Source organism: Erpetoichthys calabaricus, chromosome 13 (assembly GCF_900747795.2).
Source record: "Erpetoichthys calabaricus chromosome 13, fErpCal1.3, whole genome shotgun sequence".
NCBI lineage: Eukaryota > Metazoa > Chordata > Cladistia > Polypteriformes > Polypteridae > Erpetoichthys > Erpetoichthys calabaricus.
In genome coordinates, this window is record NC_041406.2 from 75,816,690 (window position 1) to 75,836,536 (window position 19,847).

The window sequence follows — 19,847 nt, forward strand, 5'->3', positions numbered from 1 at the left end:
ACTCAAAGTTAACTGTTCGTCCATATCTGATCCAGGATTTAGAATACCTCAGCGAAGGCTTAGAAGGGAGATCATCTAACCCTGTGGCTGTGTTGTTTGATACTTTGCTACACCCAAATGCTGATCTTGGCTACGAGTATCCTTCTGTCATTCAGTGGAGAATGGAGACTCAACATCACATCCCACATATAGTGCTGGGAAAAGGAAGCCCTGGAGGAGCCTGGCATGTGAGTTTTAAAATATTTGGTTACTTCTGAATGGGTTCAAGTCTCATTACTTGCTCTTTGCTGGACATTTACCGGTACCCACTGTACGGACCTCATCCTTTGAAATGTTTTCATTCCTGTGTTATAAAACTGAATTTAATAAAACATTTGTGTATTGTGTCCAATGTGTCTTGTCCTGTTCTTCATGCAGCTTTAAAATTGTGTAAAGCGGGTTCAACATATGGATGGAAAATAACATTTAAAACAGATTAGGCAAATAAGGAATTACGCTTGCTAGTTGCTAAAGTCATGATTAAGTTTATATTTTGACATTTTGTTCTTTTTGTCTTTATTTTTTATATTTTATTATTTATTTATTTTTTTACTCATAAGAAGTCGTATATTGGTGCCACCAGGTGTCACTATCTTGCCATGGAATCTGACCACAATGCATCCCATTTTGGACATTTACACTGTGAGAACTACCAGTAGTCAGATGCAAACCTGTGATGTCTAGATTGGAAAGGCCTTGGAAAGCTGTTCCATGTTATGCTGAGCAATAGGAGAACTCTTATGCTTGGGCACACAGGTGACTACAAGCAGAGCACATTCTGGCAATGTCAGCTGAACTCTCTCTCACTCAGCCCCTATATTCCACCCAATGCTGCCAATATACTCCATCTGTCAACAGTACAAATCCTGCCGATTTTGCCAAGTAATTTTTTGTATAATCACACCAAAATTCCAAACATGTCAAGCATTTCATTGTGGAATCACACTAAGATCCAACCCAGTTTTAGTCATTTGCACTGTGGTAACTGGCAGTGGCCAACTGTGGAGATTACAAAGACCTCAGGAAGTGGCTCCTATTTACACCGAACAAATGGAGACATACAATGCTGAGGTGTGCAGGGGACTGCCTGTAAGCACTGCAAGTGGAGCACTTCCTAGTGGCGTCTCTCTCTCCCTCTGCCCCTTCATTCTGCCTACACTGCCAATACACTCCATCCGTCCACAGTGCAAATCCTGCTCAGTAAGCCAAGTGCTTTATTGTGGAATTATATGTTAATCCGTTCCAGTCCAGACATTTGCACTGTGATAACTGGTGGTGGCCAGCTGTGAACCCCTGACATATGGTCTGCAAAGACCTGGAAAGCAGCTCCTCTTTAGATTGAGCAATAGGAGATCTCCAATGCTCAAGTGACTACATGAAGCACTGCAAGTGAAGTGCTTCCTTCTGATGTCAGCCAAACTCTCTCTCATCCTCACTGAGCCCCCACTTTCTGTGTAGAACTGACACTACAGTCACCATTTTAAAAATGGTTGCTATGAGATAGCTTGTTGCTAGGGGTGTGGCTTGTATGTGTGCATGCAATGGCCATTAGAGGGCAAGGTCATGTGGTTTTGGCAGCCATCATATCTGAGGGTGAGTCATGTACTCTGTGATTGTCTTCACTTTCCTCTTACAAAAAAAGAGACCCTTTTTAACTACCATGAGAAAATTAGTTTCCCAGGCAGTTTCTTTTCAGGATTTCTGCTTTTGGTTTTGATTCGTGGTTTGTCCTCAATTGCAGCCCAATTTGGTAGCAATCTCTGCTTTTAGTAAGTGAACCCTGGTTGTCTTGACTACTCTCTCTATCTGCTCTTTGAAAGAAGTCTCTATCTTTCTCTCAAAAAAAATAATAAAATAAAACATAGTTTTTAATCTTCTTTATGGAAGGACTGAATGGGCTGTGACAGTCATTCACAGCTATTACTGTCCTTTGCATTTGAAAAGATGTTTTTTGTACTTTAACTTTGATTTACACAGTTGAAAGACTATTTCAGTGTAATGAATATTTTCTTACAATTTTCAATATTTTCTTAGGTAAATTCCAGATATTCTGTTTCTGTAAGAAAAAATGAACAGCCTACAAGAGAAATGAAATGCTGCTGCCCAAAGTCTTGGCATACGCCAAATGCCATGATCATATGCAGTGACCGTTTAGCCGGTTAAGTTTAAATGTCTGCTTTTTTTCTACTTAAATATGTAGCTTTAAAAATATTCTCCAACTCCACCTTTACACTGAGAGTAGTACACGTCCGATTATGTTGTCTAGCCATTTGAAAGCATTACTGCACATTTTCATGTAGCTTTATAATTATCACTCTTCCGAGCACTCTTATTTGAGAGCTTTTATTGGTCAGTCCTCCTCCTCCGTTTCATGTAAAAATCAATAATCTGATCCTTTATAACTGGCTCTACACTGATATACTGCTGAAGGTGTTATCGTTGCTGTCTATACTTCATGTATTTTTTTTTTGTAATATTCTTAATAAATCTATATCAGATTCAGGTATTATTTCCCAGGAATAATTGGTAATTAGAATTATTATACTCACTTGTTCTATCAGTAATAATTACAGTATACAGATATGTGAATAGTGGAATAACTTCACAATCTCCTCTGTAGGCCATGGAGGGGTCAATGCTAACAATAAGCCTGGGTCTCTGGATGGAACTCCCTGGCGTCAACTATAGAGATCTGTCAACGAATAAACGAAGGTAAGCTTAAAATATTTGACATTAGCCAAAAAACGAGTATTCACAGATGTGAGAGATCCTGAAATAGCCTAACTATTATTCAGTCATTGTGGATCAGTATTGATTGTAGACTGATATCACAAGCCACACCAGTATTTCCCAAAATTAAATTGCTTCTTGTATTCAAGTGTGAGATAAGTACGTAGTGATAATATTATGATAAAAATATGTACTTAAAAATAGCAGTTTAGAACCAATTGTTGTACTTACTGCAGGTTAAAACTAGTATAGATAGAATCTAAGAAATTCTGGTCATCTGGCCTGAAGGAATACAGTGAAAGGCCACTAACAGGCCTAGAATAGAATGGATAGGTAAGTACAATTTATGACACCCCTTCCACCTCCAAGAGGAAAACCTGAGCTAGAATGAAGACAGGACAGGGGGACTGAGATGTGCCTGAAGAGGATTGGTATGAAGTAGGGCATTAACGTATCTTAGGATAAAGACAGAGGTAACACAGAAACTGTCTCTCTCCCATTTTGTCAACTCTCTGTAAGCAGCCATATTGAGACAAGCAGGCTGCTTGGCCCTATGGATACAATGAGTTAGCTAAGAAAAGAATTGGTGTATCTACAGTCCACATCTAGCACTATCAGGCTGTATGGTTTGTAATGCCACATTCTGTTTCATTTTCTGTAGCTCTCGTTATGAAAAAAATTACTATCTCCAATATTATCTCTAATGAGTAAATGGGTAACCTGCTTCTCCACACCTGATATGGGAGAAAATGGTGAACTACAGTACCTGACAGTACAAAAAACATGGGGTTTGAGGCATTCTGTTAAGGTCCTAATAATATAATGGGGAAAAAGGTCAAGCTAGGACCCTAACATGACATGTGGCTGGCCGCATAAGGCCGAGATGGCAGTTAAAGAATGCACCGGGCTTGTTTTTAAAGAGACTGATTCCAGCATTGTTTTAACCTCATTGTATTTAATGAAGACTTTTTTCTATTGGATTTTAACCTCCATTTCAATTCTGTTTACAGCAATCGGTTCGTAGCGTGCATTATTGCAATGTTACTTTTCTTGGTGGTTTATTAAATTACGGATTTTTCAAATGTTCATTTTTTCCCCTGTGCTTAAAACTCATTAAAAAAAGTGTTTTTAACGAGCAGTTCATAGCGCTATAGCGTGAACAATTGCAGTGTTAGTTTTCTGTGTTGTTCAAGGTTTTCTCAGTGTTGTTTAGTGTTTTTACATTTAGTTTACTATTATGCTGTGCATTCTATGGTATAATTAACTATGTGCTTAAAAATCTTTAAAAAAATATATTTACATACAGTTCATACGGTCTGGAACGGATTCATTGTATTTACATACAATCCTATGGGGGAAATTACTTCGGGTCACGACCAAATCAGGTTACGACCCTAAAATGCATGAAGAAGTAAACTAGAAATGAAATATTTAATATAACCTCTTGAGGAAAAATCAGCCAACTTCTTCATTCATAGATAGATTAAATGAACCCAAAAAAAAAAAAAACTTCTCTCGAGTCATGACTTTCAGGAAAACAGTCTTCAAATGTAACATTTTGTAAATGATTGATCACCTCATTCATTTGGTCAGTTAAGTTTTGAAGTTATCTGAGAAATTGTTTTCAATTCTTTGTATCCAAAGTTTCATTTTATTTCTTTGGGTATTCTATTTTCTAACTGTTAACTATTGTTTTATGTGTTTCCTGAAGTTATAAGTTAAACTTGTTCAAAAGCCAAAGTATGTCTGCAAGGTAACATAACTTCATGTTCCAATGTGTATCTTTAAAGAAATGCACAAGGTCACATTTTTGAGGAGAGAGTCATTTCTGGTCTCAGATCATCATAAAGTCTTTCTAAAAATCTGACCTTGTGAAAACAACCAGATATGCACTTAATAATAATAATAATAAGAAATCTAATGTGAGTTGTGTATTTGTATTGATAAACACTTATAATAATAATAATAATAATAATAAAGAAGTCTAACTTGAGTTGTTTACACGTATTGATAACAAAATAAAAAAAAAACAGAAATATGAATATGATTGGTTTAATTAATGCACAGAGCTAGATGCATGGTGATGATTGCAGCACAGCATGTCTCACACAACGGAGACATTTAGCAACAGACAGAAAGACAGGTGTCAGACAGTGGAACTTCTGCTTTCTGGTTTGGCGAGCTCAGATCAGTGCAGCTAGAGAATGCCTTCAGCGTTGTGTCAACTTCAGTCTTTTCATTGATCTACAGCTGATACCAGGCATTATAAGCGATGGCTCAAGGATTTCCTACAGTTTAAGGATTTGTGGAACCCACTTTGAGAAACACTGCCTTAGATCAAAGTTCAGCTCAGTCCTGGTGGGTTGCAGTGGTTGCTTCAATATCGAGTGATGTGCCAGAACTCAAGTGGAGTGAAAATACTTCAGAAGAAGACACACTCACCATAAAAAGCTTGTTTAGTCACTTTAGCTTATTTTTATATTAAATAAACTGGTGTAGTAATTCACATTATAACATACACTTACTTGTTGGCACTGTGGTGGTAAACCAGTTAGCGTTGCTGTTTCAGAATGCCAGGATCTTGAATTATAGTTGTGACCTGTTGTTCACATAGGTTTTTCACCAGTTCTCATCCTACATTATTAAGCTTGAGTAATAAAGAAGGATTATGCAGGATTGTGTACTGTGATGGACTGGAAATAATAATGATTCTTTACTTTTATGTAGCACTTTTCTCAGTTCTCAAAGTGCTTTACATAGAGAAAGGGGAGCCACTTCAGCCACCACTAACATGCAGCATTCATCTGGATGATGTGACGGCAGCCGTTCTTGTGCCAGTATGCTCACTATACATTAACTGTTACATAGTGAAGTGGTGCGGGAGTGTACCAGGAGGTGAATGGAAGTAACAGAAACAAACGCTAGATGCTCACCACCAGTGCATTGCAGAGGACACTCACACTCGCACATTTTACAAATTTAAAATTATCAGCTAGCCTAACACACACTTCTTCAAGTTGTGGGAGGTAAACTTAATAGCAGAGAGGCAACTCCAGGCAGACATGAGGGAAAATGTGCAAATTTTCATTAACAATTTCTGTATTAATGTCATTCATTAATATTACTTTATTAACGTCCGTCTATGTCAGGGAGGAGTTTACTAAACTCTGCTAAGATGAAGAAAAATGGTCATGGGGAGGTGTTTAGAAATTTTTGATAGCAACTGAATTGAATTTAATGTGTTTACATCAAAATCTGAAAGAATGTAATTTCATGTAGATTTAAAAGAATTTAACCAGTATGTGAAGTATCAGCTCAGAGATGGTGCTTGTATCTCTAAGGCAAAGGTCTCCATCTCCGGTCCTGGAGGGTTATTGTGGCTGCAAGTTTTCATGCTGTTTCTTTATTGGTGACCAATTTTTAGTCCTAATTAACTCTTTTCCCTTCATTTTAATTGACTTGTTTAAGAATTGGTCCTCTGAATCACTTCATTTTTCCTTAAATGGCACCCAAACAGAAATAAGATGCATAGTGTGCCAACAGATGACTGGCTAAGTCGATTCCTGTTGTTAATGAAACCCGTTCTATGGCTTGTCAGTACTTTCATTCTGCCAAAGCAGACATTTCCAACACTGTTGATTTTCTTGTTTTCTAAGTGCATCGTCAAAGTGTTGTGTGGACCTGAGCAGATCAGCATTACTGAGACCTTCACTTTTATTTATTTTCAGATATTGTATGATGGACACAAGTTGCTCATCATGCATTGGCTCATTTTGTATCTTATTATTGTTTGGCTGCTAATTAAGGAATGAAGGAAATACTTAAGGGGTCTGAGTCTTAAATAGCAAGTCAATTAAAATTAAGGTAAAAGAGTTAATTAGAGGCAAGTAATGGTCACTAATTAAGAAAAGAGAATGACAACCTGCAGCCACAGTAGCGCTGCAGGACCGGAGTTGGAGAACCCTGCTCTAAGGTGAACTGCAGTATGACACTTTTTACATTATGTAATATCTTTAAATTCAACTAATTCATTTTGTACCAGGCAATGTCTTATTAATAGATATTTTAAGATACTTTGATATTAAGGTGTTATTTTTTCTGAGGCTTTAGCTGTGTCTGTCAAATTTGTACAGGGTATGTCTCCCATTATGCTGAGATGCGTGATCACCGGTTACCCTGTGTAACTATAATGACTGTCCACATTAAGCTCTTTTTGACATTACTTGTTTTAGTCATTTTGTTTTGTAGCTTTCTTGCTTGCCTGCATCATAACAGGGGATGCCCTGCCTTTCTTCTGCTCATGCACCATTTCTTCACATTGCCTCTTTAGAATAATGCATTCAGTTGGCTCTGTACTTTTATCCCTCCACAATCAGGATTTTTCCAATTGTTAAATGTTTCCATTTTTCATCTTTATTTCTGCCAATTTGAAATGGTGATACTTACAGCATGAATTAAACTGTTTATTATTGTATAGTACATTTGCAGATGTGAGTCGATTCCCATAAACAAAAGATACATGAAGCGCTTTGTAATGTTTTTGAACTTCCGCAAACAGTTCTACCCTCAGTCTGTGTTGCGTTATATCACGTCAGCTACATACAGCATACTTTCCTGGCGTGACAGAGAAATTGCACGCTAGGCCTGACCAAGCTTACCCGGATTTCAATCATTTAGGATGATTTTTCCGTAAAGAAGCTAACCAGAATAAACTTCTAGGCATGGAGAGGATTGAGAAGCAGCAGGGTACATTTAAAGGTACACTTCAAACAATGGCAGACAAGTTCATCCTAAACCTTAAGAGTAATAGGAAATTAAAAACCTTCTCTGAACAAGTAAGGTGATGAGCAGGAAAATATGGCAGATATGGGGCATTGACAGGAATTCACAACAGAACACGGACTGGGCAAGATATTTTTTCAAAATTGGATGACAGCTTTATAAAAGAGGCCTTCTAAAAACTGTGTACCACATCCAGGAACTGAAATGTTTTGCAGTACCACCATTTTTTGGTCTTAAATAGTTAAGCATTGAATTCTTTCTTGGCACAGCTAAAGTTGATATTTCTTTAACGCCTTCACCCACAACCCACATACTGAATGGGATTTTAAACAAGGAATAGCAGATATTTTTTAGTGTGGGTGTGTGTCTTTTCATTTTTCCTATTTTGCCAAATTAATTTATTAATGGATTATTTTTAAAATCAGAACAGTAGTATGATTTGTTATGAAATAAAAAGTACAAAGCCTGAAATTTCCTTACTTGTTAATGTTCAGCAATGATAAAGGAATTAAAGGTGAGTTCAGATCAAAAAACAGCTCACAAGCTACACACGACTTAAGGTCAATAAACAGGAACAGAATTTGCAAAAGTGAATATGAAGACCTAATGAGGAGTTCCAGGATTGATAACTTTCAGCACAGTTCTCATTTCATGCTATTCCTGTATTTATTTTTAAGGAAGGCTGAAGCTTCATGAACGTTGGCGACTTTATCCAAAACAAGAGCTGTACGATATTGATAATAAACACTAATATAAAATGCTAGAAATGTTTATTTTTTATTAATAATAGTTAACATTCGTCTTTGTTCCTTATTGTATAATAACAACTATGTTAAAGCCAATCTTTAAAATTGAAATGAAACAAGCATATTTGTTTAAGAACATCAATCTTACCACGACTGGCACGTTCCCCAGTTTGAAAACCATTGTCGAAATGTATAAGAGATCTTTTCTTCTCTTCAAGACCAAGATGGGTCAAGAACCTGTCTTAACTCCAGTGTCTTCTGCTTTGTAGCATGCCGGAAGACTCTTGGCCTTCTGGTTCAGTACTCCTTTTCACGACACCACCCATGACACGGTGCCCCACAGCTTCTTCAGCCTTGTTACACGGACATGTGCAGGGTCTGTCTTCTTGACAAGTTGGCACTTATATAAACACCAAAGCTGAAAAAAGCTCATGGACCTCCACTGGATGTGTGCTTGTGTTTTTTTGCTTTGAGGAACGGACATTACCCAACATTCAGATACCGGTTGGAGAACAAGTAAAGCAGGGGGGCTTGTGCAAAATGCATTGTCTTTTATCTACAAGTGAACATGTAATATGAGGGAGGTAGGTGCAATAATCTGTCTATAAACAGTACCAGAACTATACTTGATTTCAGGAAGCTTTTTCATGGAAGTAAGCCTGTCTTACAGAAGAACCCCTAAACTAAGACATGGACGAAAAGCCATATAGTACTGGACATATTTGCAAAAATTTACAGTATAATAACATTCTCAAACCTGCTTAATCCTGGTCAGAGTTGCAGAAGGCTGGAGTCTAACCTGGTAGCCTTGGATGCATGGCAGGAATCAGCCCTGGATGGAGCATCAGTACATGGTAGGGTACACTTAAAAAGAGCGTGTTTTCAGAGATCATTTATTTGTCAAATTATATTGTTGCTCTGCACAATATTCACGAGGCTGCAAAAGGGAAAGTTTCTGCTTCTGTCTAGTAGCTTGGGGACAGAAACATAACAGTACAGGCCATTTTACAAGACAATAGAGTTCTAAGAAAATGTTACCTTTTTAAATAAACTAAAGTGCCACCCGCATTAATTTGGTGTCACATACTACCTTTTAAGTGCTAAGAACATATATTGAGATGTAACACTGACTTCTTAGAACTTTATTTTTCCCCAGGGGGAAATTTGGCTTTGTATAGAAGCTCTTCAAGTAATTAAATATATAAATAAATATATATTCACACAAGACCATGGAGTGAACAGGCCTTTAATGACCTCTTGGGCACAGCTAGTAGCAGTGTGTCTCTCTGCGGAGATAGTATTGACCTTGTCGAGAGGTTTACATACCTGTAACATTGAGGTCTCTGGTGACTCTTCCTATGATGTCAGTAGACAGATTGGGATAGCATGGGGGTTATAAGGTCGCTGGAAAGGGGTGTGTGGCACTCCTGATATCTCTGCAAAAGGATGAAGGTCCAAGTCTTTAGAGTCATGAGGCTTCCTGTTTTGCTACATGGTTGCAAGACATGGACGCTATCCAGTGACCTGAGACGAAGCCTGGAGTCCTTTGGTACTGTGTCTCTTCAGAGAATCATTGGGTACCACTAGTTTGAGTTTGTGTCGAATGAGTGGTTGCTCATGGAGTCCCAAATGAGGAACATTAGCTGCGTTGTGAGGGAGTGTCAGTTACGGCACTACGGCTATGTGGCGCGATTCCCCGAGGGTGATCCAGCTAGCAGGATTCTCACTGTTGAGGATCTGAGCGGCTGGACCAGGTCAAAAGGACGCCCATGTAACACCTGGCTGCAGCCGACAGACGGTCATTTCTGGAGGGTGGGACGGGACCGCATGTCTGCCTTGGGGGTTGCCAACCAGGATCCCAAGCTGTTTCATTGTGTGGTGGTTGCAGCAATGTGCTGTACCAGTGATTTCTCCCCAACCTGAACCTGACCTGATGGCGTGAACACACACAATAATGACTAAAAAGCAAGAAAACCTCTGACTTGGCAGTCACAGTCACACTTAGGCATTCTACAGGTGTACTGCTGTTGGTATAAAGGAACCCCAGTAGCGTTTCTTGTCTGAAAGTCCACAGTGTTTGTGTGTCAAGAGAGAGGATGTGCAGCACTGTTCAAAATGGCACTCAGTTTTGTTTTAATTCTCTCCTTTGCTACTATATCCAGGGGGTCCAGAGTGTGTCTTATAACTGAGGCTGCCCGTTTAATCAGCTTGTTGATTCGGTGGGCCTCTCTTGAAGTGATGTTACTAGCCCAGCACACCACAGTATAGGAAATCACACTCGCGATCACAGAGTTTCAGAATATGTGAAGGATGTCACTTCCCACATTAAAGAAACGCAGCCTCCTAAGGATGAAGAGCCTGCTCTGCTCATTCTTACAAAGTCCAACTGTGTTCTGACACCAGTTCAACCTGTCAAGCTGGTTTACATGCATTTCATTAACCCAATTATTCAAAGAAACCTGGTTTCTAAAATGTCATGCAAGTCCTTATTCTGATTACAGAAATTGGGTTATTTGCCTCCGAGGAACCTGATTAACAGAGGTAGATTTCTCTGTGAATGATCCAATTATGTGGCCATGTAAACCCTTAACTAGGTTTCCGTTAAGGATTTTGTAGTCTGTTCATATCTGTTGCACTTTGTCAGCCTGCACATGTGTTTGCTTTGCACATGCTTTTAGTAACCATGTAGAAGCATCCACAAAATACATGTCCAGATGCAAATACAGTGGAACATCGGGTCACAACCACAATTCGTTCCAAAACTCTGGTTGCAACCCGATTTGGTCGTGACCCGAAGTAATTTCCCCCATAAGACTGTATGTAAATACAATTAATCCGTTCCGGACCGTACGAACAGTATATAAATATATATTTTTTAAAGATTTTTAAGCACAAAAAATAGTTAATTATACCATAGAATGCACAGTGTAATAGTAAAGTAAATGTAAAAACATTGAATAACACTGAGAAAACCTTGAACAGAGAAAACTAACATTGCAAGAGTTTACGTTATAGCCTGACAAACCGCTAGCTGTAAACACTTTTTTTTTAATAAGTTTTAAAAGCACAGAGGAAAAAAATGAACATTTGAAAAATCCTTAATTTATACAAAAACTAATCATAAATAACCAAGAAAACTAACCTTGCATGAGTTGAGTTCTGGCATGAAGGAAGTGAGGAGGAACTGGGTAGAGAGGAGATTACAGTTTTGAGGTAAAGTCTGTGACGATGCGGGTTTGCTGCATACTCCCATCTCGCTTCCGGGAGCCCTTAAACCCGTCAACATCGGTAATGTTACCAATGAGCACGACAGTGAGGCACTACAATGGAGCAAGGGGATGGTGCAAAAAGTGCCAAGTGCTTTTATGAAAATCAACAAAACAACAATCAAAAACAAAGTCCAAATTAAATAAAGTGCAGTGCTTTCAGAATCCTTCAATAAAGAATCCCATAAAAACAGAAGTGAAGTGGAGGTTAAAATCCAATAGAAAAAAGTCTTCATTAAATACGAGGTTAAAACAATGCTGGAAGCAGTCTCTTTAAAAACAAGCCTGGTGCTTCCTTTAACTGGTGACCCCCTTGCTTCTCCCTATCCAGGCTTTGCAACAAGGGAGCCACTCTACCTGCAGCTGTCCTTCCTTCTTCCTTCTGGTCTGGAGGCCTCCCGATCCCTGGCTTTGGTCGCGCACTCTCCAGACGGAGACTTGGCTTCCCTGGCAACCAGGACGCCCACGTCAGGGAATTCACCGCCCAAACCTCACGACTTCCGCTGCCTTCTCGGCCTTACGTGGCCAGCTGTCCTTCTTCTGGTCACTCCAGCTCCTTGATCGCTCAGCTGGAGCGACCACTTCCTTCTGCCCCACCGAGTGTCGGCCAAACACCCCTGCTTGGGCTCACTGTCCAGCTGCCTGCCTGCGAGCATGCACTCGCTCACACCAGTTCTTTCCACACTGCTTCCTGTTTACTTCCTCACTCTGCAACCTCCTTCTTTCTTTTCTTTTTCCTCCCTTTAGCCGCCTCGCGCTTCTATTTATGAAGAGGATGTGGCAGCTGTAGCAATCAGCAGCCCCGGGACCAATTACAGATGTGGACGGTTTCCCACCTGTGCACTTAGCTGAGAAATGCCGCCACCACGAATTCCCCTGGAACTGCTTCAGCCACTAAACCACCACGCCCCCTTGCTAAGCTGCAAACGCTGCGATTATTTATTTAAAACTGGCCTCTTGACATGAGCTGTGGACCTGCTATACCACAAAGTCCCTCTGCGAGATGCACGACTGACCGAGAACAATGTATTGTACAAGGAGAGACTGAACACGTGCATAAATCACCGGCGTGTACGAACCAAAAGGGAAACGAAATAGAGCACAAAGAATTCACGGCGAATGCACAGAAGAAGACTGAACACGTGCGGAAATCATCGGCACATACGAACCAGAAGGGAAACTGGCTTGTTCATCACCCGAGTGTGTGGTTGTGAACAGATGCAAAAATTTGGCGAACTTTTTGGTCGTAACCCGATTTGTACGTGTTCCAAGACATTCGTGACCCGAGGTTCCACTGTATTCGGGCGATCGCATTATTCCTTCTCCTGGCTGAAATAGTTTCAGTAATTCAGAAGTTGCTATATTTATCTTGATAAACTCAGCATGTAGTGCTAAATTCATCAAAACAATCTCAAGAGCAGTTGGTAACATGCTACAAGTAACGCATGTTATGCAGTCAGATTACCTTCACCCAGCCAAGCAGAAAAGAGTGTGCCACGTACAATCTTGTAACAGAATCATATACATAAAACATCAAATTGACTAGACAGATTTATAAAACACAGGAAAATTATCACAGGCATCATCGTAATTTTTGAATTCATGGTGGCTGATGGTGGCGTTTAACTCATTCTCATGCAGTATAATGATGTGAGTGCATATTGACAAAGGAAAACCCCAGATTACTTGGACATGTAAACAAAGATTATTAAGTAACCAGGTTTCTACCTTAACTGGGTTATTCACTTGAACCTGATTATGTGTGTGCACGCAAACGCTCTGATTGATGTGGAGCCCCAAGTACTTGTAGCAGTACACCACCTCCATATTCACTCTCTGAATAGTGACCGGGCTTAGAGGCTCTTTGGTGTGGCGAAAGTTAATAACCAGTTCCTTGGTTTCACTGATGTTAAGTTGGCAGAGAATTCTTTTTACACCAAGAAACAAAGTCCCTTACCTGACTCCTAAGCCTGCTATTGATTACATTATGGACTATTTTGGGTTTTGATCTTACCTGCAGTAAATACTTAACTATGAATACAGAAATGTGCATGAAATCAAAAAAATGTTCAGGCTTATGATTGCTTGGGAAATGAGGACAGTTTTGTCCTTTACATTTATATAATACGTACAAACATGACTATTTTGGGTTTTGATCTTACCTGCAGTAAATACTTAACTATGAATACAGAAATGTGCATGAAATCAAAAAAATGTTCAGGCTTATGATTGCTTGGGAAATGAGGACAGTTTTGTCCTTTACATTTATATAATACGTACAAACATAATCCGATTGTAATAATAATTATTAATGGTAACATTCTCTATGTTAAACAGTTATTCATAAATTATTGTACAGCATGCCTCTTTCTTTTATATTTTAATGGGTTTTATTTCCCAAGACATTTTTTTATGTATGATTTAAATCCCTCATGCACCATCAGCACACAGAATATGAAAAACGGATGAAAAGATTTCACAGATTACTAGTTACAACTTTTCTACTGTACAGTCCTTTAAAACATGTTCTACCCCTTCACAATCTATATATATAATTCACTAAGCCGGGAGACAAGTAGCCACCCATGGAAAGCACGGCGGAAGGGGTGTGGATTCACTAAACCGCCGACAAGTAAGACGCCAATGGCGCATGCAGGAAGGAGCCACGCCCACCAACTCTTAGACCATTGGATACGACGAAAAAATCACAGCCACACCCACCAACTCAGACGCGACGCCTCGGAAAACATGCCGTCATTTCTGTTTGTCTGTGCCACAGTCCACTTGCAGCTCTGAGCCACGTTGACTTTTCATTAGTCAACCTCAGTGGAACCTTGGTTCACACACAGGCAGCGCCAGAGAGAGACAGAGGCACACACAGGCAGCGCGAGAGAGAGACCCGTGCACACACAGGCAGCGCCAGAGAGACAGAGGCACACACACACAGAGGCAGCGCCAGAGAGAGACAGAGGCACACACAGGCAGCGCGCGAGAGAGAGAGCCACGCACACACACAGAGACAGCGCCACAGAGAGACAGACGCACACACAGGCAGCGCAAGAGAGAGCCGCGCAATCCTTTAAAACTGAAGTTAAAACACAATGAAGGAAGCAGTCTTTAAAAACCAGTAAGCCCTGTGCCTCTTTTTCATTAGGTCCTCACCTGCTTCAGGCCCTGCAACAGTCGAGACGCTATCTCTGCAGCTGACCTTCTCTGTGCCTGACTCCACTACTGTCAGTTGCCTGATTAAAAAGGGCCTTTTGAAGGGGAGCTATGGACCCGCTATACCACAGGAACACATTGCCTTCGAGCCTGCTCTCGCTCACTCTAACGTACCGGCTTTCTCTCTCTCTCCTCACTCGTTCACACACTGCACAGGGGAGAAATGCCCGAAGCACGAGTCTACCCGGAAACCGTTTCAGCCACACTTCCACGCCCCTCGCTACACTGTGAGTGTGATGATTGAAACTCATCCGGGATAAATCGGTTTTTCAAACGCAGTCGTGTAGCAGATTAGCAGGATGTAATAATCCAAGATGAATGCGCGCCTCCGCGCTGAGTGAAAACACAATGTATATTGCTGCAACAAAATGATGAAAGAACGGGCGCATTTTTTTCACACAAGCTGGGTGGGTGGGTGTTAGTTAGTTAATTAGCAACTCGAAGGATTTCAAGATATAATATACACAAGAGGTAACACTGCAAAAGCGGCCCAAACCAGAAAAGACCGCTGGCAAAAAATGGCTGACAAATTAAACGCGTGTGCATTGTACTTACTAAAAGCAGCGTTACGGATTTTGCAAATGTTCATTTTTTTCCCTCTGCTTAAAAAACATTGAAAATGCGGCGGGTTGGTATGCAGCGTGTAAAACAGTTTGTTTGTCGCGGATAATTTGCTATCCACACAGGGAGGAACCGGGAAGCGAACCCACAATCTTCCACTGTCTCCTTACTGCAAAGCAGCCGTACTACTACAGCGCCACAAGGCAGTTAAAGAATGCACTGGGCCACATGTTCATTTTTCCCCTGTTTTTAAAAGACATTAAAAAACTGTTTCTCAACTGTGACTCCGGAACAACTCAGTACGTGAAAAGCGGCCAGAATCGCAAACAACAATGAAAACTCTACGTGACTCACAGGTAGTGATGGGCCGCTCGATACTCAGGTTTCGACACTGTGTCGAGCTTTTGAAGCACTGCAGATTTTAATACTTGATCGAATAATGACATCTGTGATTTAAGGATTTCACATTTTCTTTCTCAAATGTGCTTACCTATATCATGGTAAAGTACAGGGATAAACCTTTATTTTCTGTCTACTCCATTTTAATTAAGACAGACCAAAGAAAACATTTAAGGCTATTAAATGTGATCTCAAGAAAAGATCAGGGTTAATTATAATACTAATAACAGGAGCGATTATAATGATACAGTGCAAAAGTAAATACCGTATTTTTCGGACCATAAGACGCACTTTTTTCCCCCCAGAATTGGGGGGAAAAAGTCCCTGCGTCTTATGGTCCGAATATAGCCTAAACATGTGCTGTAAAAAAAAAATTTTCAACTTGCCCGGCTCTGTGCTCCATTCCCGCCGCGGCCGCCCGCCCCGCTCACTGGAGTCAGGCGCTGCTGCTGCCCTGTGGTAGTAGTAGTACCATACCTGCTTCCATGATCATTCCTGCTGGCTGCAATGCTCCATTCCCGCCCCCGCCCGCACCGCTCACTGGAGTCAGGCGCTGCTGCTGCCCTGGTACAGACGTGGTAGTAGTAGTACCGTACCTGCTTCCATGATCATTCCTGCTGGCTGCAATGCTCCATTCCCCCCCCCGCCCGCACCGCTCACTGGAGTCAGGGGACTGGACTCTAACTGGTACAGTGTAGTGTATGGTGACGGTCCCTTCCTTGATCCTGCAGTCTGCATGCATCATCATTCATCGATTCCCATCCGCCTCAGCTGGTGTCCGCCCGCTTCCGGGATCGGAACCAGCGTGAGGCGCACATGTGACCTCCCTCCTGTGAGAACACGTGTGCGCCTCACGCTGGTTCCAATCCCGGAAGTGGGGGAAACCAGCTGAGGCAGGACAGGAGTTGCGAGTCGAGCGCCACCACCGCACACACCAGTGAAATACGAATAGAGGTAAATGACAAGTGAAATGACTGAGTGAAGGTAAAAGCGCAAGAATATGCATACAAATAGAAACCCTAATACAGTGGAACCTCGAGATACGATCACCTCTGTATACGAGAAATTCAAAATACGAGGAAAGTATGAGCGAAAATTTCTGATCTAAATGCGAGTATTGGCTCGCGTAACGAGCCACGAGCCAGGCTGTGGGTATAGCTCTCAGCTTAGCGAGGGGGCGTGGTAGCAGTTGCGAGCCGCGATCTGCGGTGTCTGCGTTTCTCACTTAAGTGCACAGGTGGGAAACTGCCCCCTTCCATGATTGTTCCTGTGGCTGATGGGCTGCAGCTGCCATGTCCTCCCCGCATATATAGAGAAGCGCGAGCCGGTTAAGGGGGAGAAGAAGTGAGAGAGAGAGAGAGAGAGAGAGAGAGAGAGAGAGAGAGAGAGAGGGAGAGGGAGAGGGAGAGGGAGAGGGAGAGAGAGAGAGAGAGAGAGAGAGAGAGAGAGAGCGAGCGAGCAAGCAAGCAAGCAAGCAAGCAGGCAGGCAGGCAGGCAGGCAGGAGAGCAGGCTCGCGTGTAGCTGAACAGGCGAGCCAAACAGCTGAAGCAGGACGGTGTAGAGAAGGTCGACAGGAGGGGTTGAAGGCGTTAATGTTAATGGCGACAAATCTCACTGTCACGTCACAGGCATTCCCTCTGTGCTTGGAGGAATGCTAGACTCGTTGACTCGGCAAATAAACATTGCGTGTGCGTGAGTTGCGAAATGTAAACAAAGGCAAGATGGCACCGACATGTGAAAAGGCAGCGAAGCAAGTGCAGAAAAGAAAACACTTGGCAGACGTTGTTTTGCGCATTACCGCGGAGTCGGACTCTTGATTTTTCAGAATCGGACTTTATTGGCAGTGATCAGGAGATCGAGCAAGAGAGTTAGAAGCAGGCATCAGCTGATCAGACACCAGCCGATGCCGCGCGAGCGGATCTGCTGCCAGTTGAGTGCCTTCGCGCAGCCGATGCATCTACGGCAAGGTTCGCGTGGGATAAATACACATACATTGATCCGTTGAGAGCCGATATGGCTACCGGAGTTTACAAGACGGCATGGCTTGCTGTTGGACACGACAGATCACCAGCTGCTGTACTTCAGGCTGCTCTCTCCTGATGCTGCTTTTCAGCTACTGTCAGACGAGACAAACAGGTAGGCAGAGATTTTTTTTGAATCGCGGGCTGCGTTTGCATCGCATTCTCGTTATTCAAAGTGGAAACCCACAACGAAAGACGAGATGAAGCGCGCTGTGGCATTACAAATAGAGATGGGACAGAACTGGTGATATAACTTCAGGGAGCATTGGTCCAAACGTGTTTTGTCCCCTGGTGGCTTAGGTACGTGCTGCTGCAAAGTTTTATTCACTTCTGTAATAAACAGAAGCAAATCCCATGGGGTGAGCCAGGCTATAATGCCATACATAAAGTTCATAAAGTTTCAGAAGAAGAAAAGAGGTGACAATACGGTTTTCATGCAGGCAGAAAACTTGGTGGCAGTGGCATGGCACGATGGCAAATGGGTGACTTGTCTCTCTACAGTACACACTAACAATATATGTTAGAAAATGCAGCAACAGACAATTGAAAAATAGGCATCAAAACAACACATAGAGAATTCAGGCTCATACAACATGCAAGACAGTAACATTTGTCAAAAGTAAATATTTTTTGTTGATTTGATATGTTAAACAATTGCTTTGTGTTCTTTTTTAAAAAATGTTAGTTTTTGGAAAAATATTCAGCCCTGGGAGAAAAGAAACAAAAAAAAAATTAGCCCTAAAAGAGTTAAGAGTGTCTCGCCTAGATTCTGACTCTAGCGATGAGGAGTTCTTGGGGTTCTCATAAAACAAGCAGAACCTAAAAGAGCGTAACTGTTCAACTTTATTCTATTTTATTACTGAAGTCTCTCGTTATTGTGTTTTACAGTAATTTTGTCTTTTGCTGACTGTATTTGTTAATAATGGTTCTAAATGCTGCTGTTCACTTTACAGGGTTGATTACATGTGTTTATGACTGTGATGTTGGGTTTTAATGCACATAAAATGTTTTAAGACATCAGAATCTTTTTTTTCTTCATTTCCCTTCTCTAAAAACTGGTGCGTCATATGGTCCGGTGCGTCTTATGGTCCGAAAAATACGGTACTAATTGAAAGAGCCGGGAATGCATGAGGTGAGGCGTCTTATTTTGTTTAACTCTTGCTATCGTATAGTGCATTCTGCCTGTCGGCGTTAGTTATATTTATATTTTTTAGACATCAGACACTACAAGCTGCTGACGATCCCTTCTCTTCGTTGTCAGTCTGTAGCTACGAAAAAATAAAAGCAATATGACTTTTAACAGACGTCATTGAAGTGTATCATAAGTTTCTGTAACGTTAATGAAAATGGCCAGGAGGTGTCACGAGAGAGGTGAGTGTCAAATGCTTCGAAGCTTCGATACGATTTCCGACACAATTGCTTCAAACGTGTTGATGCTTCGTGAGGCTTCACCCCGCCCATCATTACTCACAGGTTACTGAACGAGAAATCAGCAGACTAGCATGATGGATGGGGCGTAATGGGCGTCCTTCCCCTCTCCTCCAGATTTTTCAAATGTTAATTTTTTCCCTGTGCTTAAAAATCATTAAAAAAGCGGCCTGATTATGCGGTGTATGGTACGCCGCGGGTTGGCTAGTCTCTTCTATTACTGCAAAATTTTGATGCTGAACATTTACAGGTATTCATCAAAAATGAAATATTAGATTATAGACGGCCATGTGAATAAATAGTACATCTTTCTGAACTTATATTTTTAACTATTTAATAAAGTTATCCAGCACTAGAAAACACTGTACTTTTTTTAGAGAGCATAAAGGGAAGTTTAAATGTACAGTAAGCCTCCATGGAAGATCAGTTTCTGAAGGGGAGTACAGTACATCCAACAGGCAGCAAACATTTGACAATAGATGACAAATTTAGTTTGGTCCTGAGAGCACTTTCAAAATTCTTTTTGCTAGAACTTTGGCTAACATCTTGACATCATTATTCAGTAATGAAATTGGTCTATAAGATACTAATTTCAAGGAGTTTTTATATTTGTTTGGAGAGAAAATAATCAGTTTCCCTCAGGGATTAACAA

At 41.1% G+C, this 19,847-nt stretch overlaps 1 protein-coding gene across 1 annotated transcript in view; it reads left to right on the top strand.

The window, feature by feature from the left end:
* osgin2 (oxidative stress induced growth inhibitor family member 2) overlaps nucleotides 1-19,847 on the top strand; it is a 63,061-nt gene that overhangs the window by 31,109 nt on the left and 12,105 nt on the right. The window contains exons 4-5 of the mRNA XM_028817148.2: nucleotides 36-227; nucleotides 2,660-2,751. Of these exons, the coding sequence (XP_028672981.1) occupies nucleotides 36-227; nucleotides 2,660-2,751 (284 nt within the window). The remainder of the gene's footprint in view (nucleotides 1-35; nucleotides 228-2,659; nucleotides 2,752-19,847) is intronic.